Source organism: Rhodofomes roseus (assembly GCF_022264815.1).
Source record: "Rhodofomes roseus strain CIRM-BRFM 1785 chromosome Unknown C8Q71scaffold_1, whole genome shotgun sequence".
Taxonomy (NCBI): domain Eukaryota; kingdom Fungi; phylum Basidiomycota; class Agaricomycetes; order Polyporales; family Fomitopsidaceae; genus Rhodofomes; species Rhodofomes roseus.
In genome coordinates, this window is record NW_025952957.1 from 67,414 (window position 1) to 80,539 (window position 13,126).

The 13,126-nt window shown below is 47.0% G+C and overlaps 1 protein-coding gene across 1 annotated transcript; it reads right to left on the reverse strand.

Moving 5' to 3' along the window:
- Positions 1-10,178: 10,178 nt before the first annotated feature.
- Positions 10,179-10,728, reverse strand: C8Q71DRAFT_719275 (uncharacterized protein; the record flags this gene model as incomplete). Its single annotated transcript, XM_047921294.1, has 3 exons — positions 10,179-10,207; positions 10,291-10,498; positions 10,546-10,728. The coding sequence occupies 3 exons, from the start codon at positions 10,726-10,728 to the stop codon at positions 10,179-10,181; spliced, it is 420 nt and encodes a 139-aa protein (XP_047784304.1).
- Positions 10,729-13,126: the final 2,398 nt, after the last annotated feature.

Genomic DNA, 13,126 nt, shown 5'->3' on the forward strand with positions numbered 1-13,126 from the left:
TTTGTGAACAAAGGGTTGTCTAGCTTCTCATGCTTGAAGGACCTTCAGAAGATGTAATTACTTTACTCCTACTAAATGGACTTGACATGGTCCTGCCAGTTCAACAGAGAGCCAGATAGTACCACCATCTCCATTGCATACATCAACCCATCACAGACAGATGCCTGGACAGGACTGATGATATCCCATGACAGACTTACCATGATGATGAACAAGGACCACTGTGGCTAGCCTGAGGCAAGGCTACAACAGAACTACAGAAGCAAACTAAGCACTGTAGTAACAGAGGACTTACAACAGATCTCTTCAGAGCTGAGAGGGAAGACTCAGAGGCGTAAGATGAGAGGAGAGACTGTTACATTCTAGGGTGTATCCAGCCCGGTATATATACACATGAGAGAGCCATCACATGATCGTACAGTAAGCGTAACAGTGTAGAGTCATAACGGAGCAATATGGTGCAATGAGCAAATACACAAGGATGAGGTGATATTGCACCATGAATGGAATGTCATGGAAAGGACTGGAACAGCGATGTGCTCAATGATGCAATACAATGCAATCAAGGAATGTGGTGGAACATGCCGGAAAGCGGTGTAATGTTCCAAGGTCTAGATCTAATCATGTGCTACAGGTCTGGATCAAATCCAAAAAGAATGTAGCATAGTAGAACATAAGTCCATAACGGGTAAGGATAAGTCCTGTCCCGTGTGATAACACCTGAAACAGTCAAAGTTCAACACTCCCACTTGTTCAAGATTCTATGTGCTTGGTGTTCCTCACAGCTCATGCAGATGGGTCAATATGCAATACGTGCATTGCGCACGAATTAGCAATGACATACAATACATCAATGTAGCCATCCAGTCTTGGTGAGATATACAAAAGCAAAAGAGGGTGATGGGCGACAGCCCACGCCCGAAGGGCGCGCTGGCTCTCCGACGCAAGTCCGGGTGTATCCGTTCTGTCAATGTCCGAGTCAGCCGCGAGGGCGGGATGGGCAATTGAAGGGTGAGGTGCAGTGGGAAAAGGAAACGGAAACACAAAACGAGCGACACGTGTACTGTACTGTGGGGGTAATGAACGTGCTCGCTGTCGAGACTCGCATCCAAACTAACGAGGATAGGGAGGGAACCAAACTTTCTTCAGAAGTGGGAAACAAAAGTCCATGTTAAGCTGCAACTTCCTCTGTGTATTGCAAAGCCATCTCGCAGGCATCCACCATATCCTGCACCAGGGCAACGTGCTCTGTGATACTCCCGCCCTGCCCTGGGCACCCATCAGAAAGCTCAACTTTCCTACCTCTCTATTCTCTGTGGAAAATCACAATCAACTTGCAGTGTATTTGTTGGGAATGATTGATCTCAAGGGTCCAGATGGCTTAGCATTCTATTGGACCAGGTTACGGGGACCCTTGAGGCAGTGGGATTGATGGTGATCTTTTCATTTCGAAAATGTAAGTGTAATTATCTGCAGTTGGCTTGCAGCTGGCTTAGGGCTAACCATGAAAATAATTATGTACAAGATAATCACTCAATTAGTCAGTCAGTTACATCACACTTGACACAGCGTACTTGTTACGATTGGATCTGAATACCTAAGATATTCATACACAACACATCACATTGAGCCTTCTTGGCCCTATTTCTTGACTCTATTCTGAATCAGTGCTCAAGCATCATCAGCTCCACTGAGACACAATCATTTGGTGCAGTCAGTACACCTAAAGTCCCATTTGAAGGTTGCACATATCTGCCATACCAAACAATGTTGAGACCCAGATGTTCAAAACATGAATTGTGCTCATCCAAAGTGTTGATATCTCAAATGAATGCCATGAGAATCTGACTCTGCAGGCAGAATGCTTCACAAGTGAAGTCTCAGCTCTTGTGATTCCCAAGGTCCTCAAACTCCTTGAGACCTTGCAATTGCTGCAGTGCCAGCAAGAGCTATTAACACATCTGAGGTGCTGTTGGTAAAAAGATGCTGGTGGGTAGAGTACAGTCCACCAGGGCACTGGAAGATGACTGAATTGTGCAACATCAATCATAGAGGTGTGCTTGCTTTGAAGTCAATATTGTAAGGTTGTAGTCCAGGAATAAGGACAGGGAGAAGCATGATTGGCTTGTTTATTTTGGCCACATTCATGCAGCAAACCATTACTTGTCAGGATCTATAGTGGTTTTGTCAAGCTCTTGTTCATGCAGCTGAGTGAGCATGGCAGCTAACTTGTTGACCTGTGTAGAATCTGGGAATGGTATGGTGAGTGTTATGTACTCCTCAAGCAGACACTTGGCAACCTGTGAGTATGCTTGATGGCAAGCCTTTGTGTCCTCTGGGGTAAGGTCCTGCAAAGTTGGCTGGGCTGGTGCTGCTTGAATACTCTGCATTAAGCCACCATACATAGCCTCCCACTCAGCTGGAGGACCCCATGAGCCTCCATGAAACAGTGAGTACTATATGTAATGAAATGAGGAAAGTAATGACTTACTTGTTGATGGTGCCCAGGTAGCCTGTGACCACACCTGATGTGTCTGCACAATATTTGAACTGATGGATCTCATGTTCACAACACTAGGTGCCTCTCCTAGTACTTCTGGCAGGGCAGGACAAAAGGGTTGCAGTGATGATGATGATAACTGATGGCTGCATGCTACTGATGTTTCCAGAAGTAGTAGAGGGAGTTGGATAGGGGTGTGCCACCTGCAGCAGCTCTGGGTCAATAGCACTCTGGGCCAATGTTTGACAGGCCCACATGTAGGACCCTCAGGCTGATCAGGATGTACTATTACAGAGCCAGGCTCTGGGTAGGGAATATATGGATGTGGGGCCTCTTGAGCTTGAAAGGACATGGACACTTCAGAACCTGAGGCCTGCTGAGCCTCATATAAGCTATCTGTTGGAGTCTGGGCTTGGGTTAGTAGAATATGTACTTCTTAGTAATCAGTTAACTTGAAGTCAGAGCAACAGAGTAGAGAATGTATCCTTTGCTACAGAGGAGTAGTAACAAAGTTGAAGTGTTTGTTGCAAAGATTACCAAAGTAGACAATACTCAGTAAATAGAGATGAACTGTCAGTGGTGCTGAGTCCAGTAGAGTGATTACTAAAATGTCGGTAATAAAAGATTGCCAATGATAAAGCAATGTTAGAACATCAATCAATGGGATGAACCTAATCCAATGAACCCAACTCTTGTAGTCAGTTGAAGTTACTTAAACCTTACTAGTAGTGCGAGGTCTGTACTCAGTAAGGTCTCATAGTCACAGGGAAGTCACTGAAGGAAAGTGCTGACCATTGCAGAGTTGAGGAATCACAAGCTAGTGAATTGAGGCAAGGGGGGATATGGTATGGGAATATCTCCAAATGCCAAGTTTGCCTTATATGCCTCAACTCATGAGCTATTGTTAGAGCTCCACTATCGTTGGTAAGGGTCCATTAAATAAGTACAATGCAATTACTGTCAATTGGTTGAGAGCATGTTTCAGCAATACCCAGTAATCTACACTCTTTACTGAAATTCACCTTGTGTGCCACACAAAGACTTGCTTTGCCCCAAGTGCTAAGTTAGCCACTCGACCACTCTCACTGAGTTCTTACCAACGCACTCTAAGACCTGTGATTGTGAGACCTTACTTAGTACAGTCCTTGTGCTACTAGTAAGGTCTAAGTAACTTCAACTGACTACAAGACTCGGCTTCATTGGAGAAGGTTCTACGTATTAACTAATGTTCTAACATTGCTTCTCTGTCGGCAAATAACCGGTTACTTCGAAGTAAGTATTATACTAATCCTGACCCAGAGCACCATATCAACAGAGGCATTTGTGTGATTTTCTATTTTGTGATTTGTGCCCCAAGTACTGAAGTCAGTGAGAAGGTGATACTAGCAATAGACTCTATAGTAAGAGGGCTACAAGCCAGGATATGTTGAGGATTTTATGGATTTTATTGGCCTATAGTAGCACATGCACAGTGCTACTGATGGCCTTGTGGTTTGAAGACTCATGGCAAAGGACACATTGACAAAGGTGATTTTACAATGAAGCAAGAAGTGCTTTGCACAATGACACCAATATGTAAAGCTGAAAGAATGAGGGTCTGCAAAGATGTGGTGGCCACAGTTGTGTAGCGAGCGCTTAAAGTTGAACATCGCACCAGCCACTGTTCTCGAGGCCAGAACGTCAAAACATCGTACAACACAGGTCAAAATAGCACACGCAGAGGTGTATTTTGGCATTGCGAGAATTATGGTTATTTTTCTGAGATTATCGGGATATGTTTGAATGTGTTTAAGGGCGGGTTTTACAGCCATTGCACGGAGTAATCATCTGTGTTACGTGGAATTTGTACTTGTTTGGTCCCGGGCTGCACCCCCTAGACAATGTATGCTCGCTCCGCTCGCAATAAAAGTATAGAATGATAAAATCCAGCCATGTCCAAGGAATGTTCAAAGCCCGCGTCTGCCACACGGCCAGCTGCAGCACTGAACCGTCTTTGCGATGCAAGACCAGGATTCAAGTGTATGTGAACTTGTGGGCAGCTAAGTGATGTTGTAGCCCGAAAACCCATCTAGGGAGCCAACCTGTATGCAGATGAGTGTTAGGCTGCCAAGACGCGCAAAGAGCGTTGACTTGCTCATTGCCAGTCTGTGGCCCTGGGTTCAAATGAAGCTGCCTTCTGTGCTCCTACAGGTCAGAAGAAACATCAATTCCGGAGGGCCTAAAGTACTGTGATGCGGGACATACCGCAGTTGCGTGCAACCAGAAACACATGAGTTGTTTAAGCATCACCTTGGAAAGTTCTGGAGGAAAACCATGTAGGTTCAACTTCTGATCATGGTTGAAGCCATGACGGACATGCAGCCCATCAACGGCAAGAAGGCCATCTGGATGCCTCTTGCAGAAGAAGATGATGTGTAGCAAGACAAGCATGAAGAATTGGACATGATTCCTCTCTGCTTGGTTCCAGACCTGTACACTTGATCAGTCCATTGTGAGCACATGCTCCCGTATCGTTCTGGTTGAATGTTGGACGTCCAACATGCTTCATCAGGTCCATGTAGTGCTTCAGGAGCACCACATCCATCTTGACCTCCAGGATTGCAATGTTGTTTCTGTTGCTGTCAAACAGTGTCACGTCTGCTTTGGTTCTCGAGCCAGGAGCTGGTTGATCACGGGCACTCTGTAATTCAAGGTTGCCCAGGGGCATTGGTCAGTTGAGTCGGATGAACAATCTGACAATCTGCTCCCAGACCCGGGCAATATCTGCCTTGGTCTTCGGAGAGGTTGGGATGCCAAAGCATCCAGCATAACCCCTATTCTCGTGTCTCACGGAAAGCCAATGGCTCTGGGACTTGCAGAGATTGTGTAGGCTTGTAACCAAGCGCACTGCGCATAGGTTTGCAGTCACTGTCTCTTCAATTGACTGACTTTTGAGCAAAATGCTTGTCAAGATATCGGTGAAGAGGCCAGGGAATCTTTCCTCGTGAAGGATGTCAAGATTTTGTTGGTTGGATCTAGTTAGAGTATTGCATACGGTAATCTCATTAAACAAACAATCAAGTTTGTTTACTAATCCTCTGTAACAAAGGAGTCATCCTCTACTCTATTGCTCCTACTTCAAGTAACCGGTTACTTCGAAGTAAGTATTATACTAATCCTAACCCAGAACACCATATCAACAGAGGCATTTGTGTGATTTTTTATTTTGTGATTTGTGCCCCAAGTACTGAAGTCAGTGAGAAGGTGATGCTAGCAATAGACTCTATAGTAGGAGGGCTACAAGCCAGGATATGTTGAGGATTTTATGGATTTTATTGGCCTATAGTTGCACATGCACAGTGCTACTGATGGCCTTGTGGTTGAAGTTTGAAACTCAGCCCAAACATCGGCATGCCTGCCTTAACAGGGCAATGGGCTTATCAGCCAATCAGCATCTCTCTCCCCTGCTGCACGGAGTTGCATCCGCCTGGAAATTCCAGGTGGATGCAACTCTGCACAGTGCACGGGCGCTTAATGAGTGCTTAGTAAGCAATGTAAGCCCGTTACTTTTCTTAAACTGGCTTGTATGGACCCGCAAAAATGCGGAGAAATCAGTGAATATTCTCAAAAACATAGACAATGAATTGCAAGGCTCCAATTGAGAAGGAAGCTATTTCAAGTTACACCTCCAATACATTTACATTGGTTGCTGTATCATCAGCCCAGTGCTTACAGAAGCAATACATCAGGCTCTAGTCACCGTCTCTGTAGCACACACTCCCATAGGCGTTAATGTATCTATCATACATGCAGTGTTTAGTCAGAGGGGCCCCAGAAGAGGTCTAAGAGTGTGCTGTTCTGTGTATTGCCATATGTAGTAGGCAACCTGCCCAATAAGGAAACCACAGCTGATACAGGGCAAATGGGCTTGTTATGAGCTTGTAAAAACGTGTAGAATCCTGATAATATAAATTGACACTAAACACGTACAGTTGGTCATCATAAATGACACAGGTCAGTGATAGATATGATACACAAGCAATGATATGCACACTAGTGGTCAAATTGCCCAGTATTGCTCATCTTTGCTGCATTACAGAAGCAACTGACATGTACAAAGTCATTCAACTGCATGAGTACATTTGTCCTGATGATTCAGTGAGTATCTGGAGCAGACAGAGGTGCTTTGACTTATGCAGAGGCACATGTAGATTTTTTTGTTTTGCACTTTCCAGCCCAACCAGCCACTGTAAGTGCTTAGGAATATTACTGTATACTCTTTGAATGAAGGGCTGTCAGATGGGTATACTATGTCTACTATGGTTACTCACTGATGGACTCTATATGCAGTCTACACTGTGAGCACTGGCCTCAGCAGCCAGCCAGCCAGCAAGTCACATGATGAAAGCTGCCAGTTGCCATATTGGGTGCCACTGGAAGGCGTTTCATGGGCCCTCACCCCAGGACAGAGCAGCCAGCTGCAGCATTTATTTGTACTATATCGGGCCAGGATCTCGGCCACCTGCAGTACTTGGTCATCGCACTCTCTCTCTACAACAACTGCTCCTATAGAGTGGAAATAAATAGTAGCATGTTTCTATACATCCTCTTAATGCCTGTGCATATTTTGAAGCCACCCTGTTGAGATCAGGGCTCAGAAAAAACATTCAATGGGATGATGTCCATTTTCAGTAAGCTGTGGCTGAGTCTCCCAGGCCCCTCGCACCTCACTCGAATCCTATGCCAAGCACCCAACAAAGAGTGTCAAATGAATATTTGAATATATCTACAGGTTGATTCGGTGAACGTACAGTGGGGAGGGCTCGTCGAGTGCTAAGGTGGCCGAGATCCCGGCCCAATATAGTATCTGTTGGTGCAAGTTACATTGTGTGGGATTTTCAAATCTTAGGTCCCAGTGATAGGACATTAGTTAGTATCAGTTACTTATCTCTGCTTATCTGGGCCTCAAAAAGTCACGTGCATTCCTTCCATATCGTGCCACTGTGAGGTGTTTCATCCACTCCAGTCATAAGAACAATACCTTTGTACCTCAGGGATCATAACTTTCCAGCTGCACCAATTGTCATGCATGTGGCATGTTGAACTGTACACTGCACAAGAGGCAGTGTCTGTCCCGGTTGATGTAATGGCACAAGAACTCTACTCCTCCAGCATAGGTGACTATGGTGTTTGTAGTAGGTAGAACTGTTGTGCCATAAATATTATGTGAATGGATCAGAATGATTACTGATATTGAAACTTACATTGAAACTTACTAGGTGTGCAACTGAGGCACATTGGGCTCGGTGGCGGCGGCAAGGCACTGGTCATTAAGAGCAGCTTGGGAGTGCAGATGCCCAAGGGATGGGCAAAATTGGCTTCCACTCAGTGTACCCATTTGACTATGACCCTCCAGATAATGCTCAGGGCCAATAGAGGGATCCATGCAAGAATAATAAAGCTGAAATGATGATGAGCATCTGGTGGTTTGGAGTGAGAAAGAATTTACTGAACACACAGCCTTACTTCCCCAGCATGTGATTTCAGACTTCTTCTAAATTTGGGCCTCATTCTACCCCTTTATAGTGCTTGTCCCCTTTTATACATCAGGCAATTATTCATTCTCCATTCATATTCTTCATCACTATCACTGAGTACTTTCCCTGAGTAACTAATTTCATTGTCTATATTAGCTTCATCATTATCTAGGTTTTCAACACAATTTGATCCTTCGGTCTGTTCTCTTGAGACTTGATTTGCTTCATTCAGATTATGTTCTTGAACATTTAGTTGACCACTATTTGTGCTCTGCTCAGTCAGGCAATGTACCACTCCAAAAGCCATATGCCACTGCATGATGTGGTGGTTTGGATGATGTCAGGATTGATCAATATATAGAAGTGTTATTCCTCTGCACACTACAACAGTGTTCAAATACATACTAGAAGTCCTAGAATATTCTACCACAGAACAATAGCCCAAGTCAAGTCCAACTCTCCCCACTCCACCCCTGTGATCCTGCACTTTTGTACTCCTGATTCTCCTTGATTGCGCTCTCAAGATAGGCCATGTGAGTGTGCATCATTTCACTTTCATTGTGTATGCACCGCAACTAGCCCCAGAGGTTCATATTCCCCCAAAGCCCTGAATTTGTCCTCTTCAGCGGTGTTGCGAGGCACCAAGAATTGAGAAACCAATGGATTGGGAGTGGAATGAGGTTGGAATTGTACAAGGGAAGGGGCAGGAGTTCTGACAATGGTTGTGTTGGAGCATGCAATCATGGCGAGCTCGCAAGCTTGGCTGCGATAGTGCCTGGCCAAAATGGATAGGGGGGGGGATATATACTAACAAATTTTAATGTACATACCTCACGCAATTTCCCTTCGGGCATTGTCCACATCCGGGACACTCACGCTTGCTGTACCGGTTTTTGCTTGTTCTCATAGGTTGTCATGTCGGAGATCACCGGCAACACTGCCCCCTCAACCAGGGTTAGATTGTGCTCGCTCCCTGCCCAATTCTGCCTCACTGCAAGCCACATCATCACTTCAGGCACCCCCTGAACGGGGCTATTAACTGCCCCAAAACCCACAGTCCATCCCACCCTCTGGGCCATGCCCACACATTGTTGGAGTCTGGGCTTAGATTATGTAGGATGTATCATCCCATGGACTACCCACAAGGCCCATGACTAACAACCTAATGGACAGAATGATGTGGCTAAGATAGGCCCCATTCAAAACCCACCGCATCACGTGCCACCTTCCTGTAACGCCTACACCGGTTCTGGCGTGTAGAAATGTGTAATTTGCCTTCTACTTTGGTGTAGATACAGACACAGAAAAACGGAATGTGAGAGATTGTTTGTCATGATCACCCGCAACAAGTGTAGATCATTTTCATTTGTTGAGCCGTACTTGAGGAGGAGAAGTCGCACCAAGCTTGGGCAGGCATCGCAGATGCTGACTAATGAGGCAGCCTCAAAGGCAGGCGCCGTTGCTCCAGGACATAGAAAATGCCAGTCAGAAGACAAAACCGCCACCAGGCTATAGCAAACCTTATATAAGCTGTCATAGAAGCATCTACACAAGGACAGAACACCGGTATGCGATCTTTGCGGTGCAAAACCGTGAACTACAGCCTCAATTTATGCTGCGGCTGTGCAAAAGCTATTGGATTTGATCTTCGATGATCTCTATCATCGACGTATGGCACAGTTGGCTGTCCCCAGGCTTTCCATACATTTTGCATAAGGATTTGTAATTATACGGATGAGCAGCGCATCGTACGTCGCCCACGAACCGTGTTGAGCTCGAATTTATTCCGCATTTCTGCGGATTATTCTGAGCTCCATTGCTCTGTCCAAGTCATAATATGTGTCCTGGTGTGTTCTCCTTTATTCTACATGGACGCCATTACTGTACCGTGCATACTATAACCCCTCGACCTCTTTCCATTCAGTCTACCATTTTCTATAATGTTTGACACTTCTGGGATTTGAACCATTGCACTCACTCGCTTTTCACTTGTTTGTTGATTTCGACTTTGTGGCTGTTCTACTATACAGATGTGGCTGTATTACGTAACACAGGCCGTAGACAGTCCGCCTCGTCGAGCTCTAAGTCCCTAAGACTTTACAGAGCTCGACTTAGGTGTGTATCTTCGCTTTCTTGAATATAAAGACTTTACAGAGCTCGACTTAGGCCTTTGGAATCGCTCTGAGGCGCACTGCAGCCAACAGTTACCACCACCCACATCCTCATTGGGTGCCGGGCTTGGAGTCCGGGACCTTGTCATGGAACCTCCCGCACCTGCAGAACGATTGTCTGGGCCAACCTCTTCGGCAGGCTCAGGATCCTTGTTTGCGGCAGGGGGCTGCTGCTGGTCAGAGGTCGGGCCAGTTTCCTCCGTAGCCGGATGGAAACCGTGGGTGCCCTTGGCCGTAGATGGCATGATGTGCACCATCAGCTCGTAGTACGGCCAGCCCTTGTTGCGGAACTTCTCTGCTCCAGGATTTTTCTGTGCATTTCTTAGTCAGGCATATCACAGGCATAATACAGGCTTACCTTAACATAATCCTGCCAGACCCATTCCAAGTGCTTGTCAATGTCCGCACCATGTTCAGGGTCCCAGTGGAAGCCAGACTGGCTCAAGGACATTCTGAGAGATGCCACCCTTCCGATTATGAGCATTGTGCCGATCCTGTGCATCAACAGTGGCGTGAATTCATCTGGGTCCCGCCCGTCCATTGCTCTGACAGCATTGCGGAACCATGGGAAGAAACACGGGTTGTTGCGGACTCGAGACGGGATTTGATCATCGGCAGAGGGAAGGCGGACCCATTTGTTGTAGAAGGCTGGTCCTGCAAATACGGTATTACATATGACACGCCATAGACAGTCTGCCTCGTCAAGCTCTAAGTCCTTAAGATTTTACAGAGCTCGACGTAGACCTTTGGAATTGCTCTGAGGCGCACTGCAGCCAACAGGTTATGAGCCCTGTCAAAGGCCTCAAGCTCGATGCCTCGGAATGTCAAGAACTGCGCAATTTCGAGAACAGGAGTGACCTGGCAGCTGGGGAGATCTGGGGGTCTGTGGAGAGGGAGCAGCAGGCACATCTGGAGGCGATTAAAAAGACAATCCTGAGGTGATTAGAGACAATCCTGAGGCAATGTGGGTGAAGCTGGAATCTGTGCACATGCAGAAACGACCTGGTACATGTTTTACCACACTCCTGAGCCTCTCCAAGGCCGTGGACGAGTCCCTTTCGACGCAAGCTTCGCAGCTCAAGTCCGATATAAAGGTATTTTGTCCCCAGGACTTAGACATTGCCAAACTCGACAATGAGCTCGTCATCAAGGCTCTAAACCATGTGCTGCCCACCAAATATGCTGCCCTTCTTCATCAGACCCTCTTGCTGGACAACACCCTCACACTTGAAAAGCTCCAGGACACATTTGTTGCACTCAAAAACCAGCCTGGTGTGTTGTTGACGATCCCTGTTCTCTCCCAGGTTGCTGCTGCTGTCATCTGCGGTCGCTCTGGTCACTCTGAGGAGCAGTGTTTCTCCAAACGCAATGCTAGCATCACAGGTGCTTCTCCACACATGATGCCTCACCGCCACTGGTTTTGCTCCTACTTGCCCCATTCATCTGTAGTTTTTTAGCCTGGAGAGAGGGACACAGTTTTACCACCAGCTGTTGTACTGCATGACATCCTTCGTGTCCCTGCACTTGCCAGCAATTATAGTCTGTTTTCCACCTCACATGCAAGAAGGGCTATGTGGTTGAGCTGCAGGCTGCAAATGCGTCTTTCTACCAGGACTGCAAGCTGCACTTTGAGGCACGAGCACAACATTGGCTATTTGCTAGGCCAGACTGTGTCTCAGAAAAAGAATGCATCGTCCGCTTCAATGACCTGGGATCTAGAGCTTGCACTTTGGCACCAGCGCTGCTCACACGTCAACCTTGACGACCTCCGCTTGGCACACAGATTTGTCTCCATCGCCCTCGTCCAACCAACCTCAAGGGCACGCTCTCTACGTCTATGCCGGAGGGGTATGTCCACTGGATGATGGTTTTCTGCAATGCTTCGAGGTTCTGGTTTGTTGCCTTCCTGAAGTGCAAAAGCGACACATTCTTTGTGTTCCAGGCATTTGAGACGTACAGTGGGAACACACTACGCCTTGGCCTGAAGGCTACGCACGACGACAAGGGTGGGGAGTACATGGGAAAGCAGTTTGTCAATTTTTGTACTCAGCACGGCATCCAGCATCAGCACACTGAACCAGATGAACCCAACCAGAACCATTGTGTTACAGAGCGAGCCAACAGGACGATTGCTGAGGGTAGAACTGCCCTCTTCGTTCAGTTGAAGCTCCCTCTGTCATTTTGGGCCCACACCGTCTCTGCCTATGTCCACACACAAAACCACATGCCCACATTGACCCTGCAAACTGCCTGGAAAGCCAATGGGCACAAGCCGGATGTCTCCTACTTCCGTGCTTTTGGCTGTCTTATCACAAGGCAATGCAGCCACACACCAGGAAGTGTATTTTTGGCAGCTATGGTGAGGGCACAAAGGCCTGGCAATTCTGGGACCCTGCTGCAAAGAAATTCATCATTTCGTCGCATGCTGTCTTCGACGAATGCTGCTTCCCTGGTAACTCACCCTTCATTAATTGTTTTGCCTTCCCATCGATGAGGTCGACGTCCCCGGCCCTGCTGACGACGATGGCGAGCCCGCTGGAGACGTCCCTGATGCGCCAGAGCTGCATGATCAGGGGGGAAACAACTCTGATGATCCTGCACCTCCTGCACCTCTGCTGCAAAATCTGTTGCCTGTGCCCCAGAATGTCTGCAAAAGTTCCCTTAACCATCCTGCACGTGCACTCAGCCCTCCTGCACCTCCTCTGCCTGCGCCAGGATCATCGCATCCAGCAGCCCGTCGTCAGATGGATAACTATGACGAATACAGGCCATATCCTGCACCTTCACGCAGACTCCCAGTGTGTTCTACGTGTTTTCAAGGCTCTCTGAACAATGACAACTTGCAGCTGCGAAATCTCTTGCCCCAGAATTTCAGGCTTAACTCTCAATCCCCTGCCTCAACACCTGAGCCAGACCAATGCAAAGAAACACATCAGCAC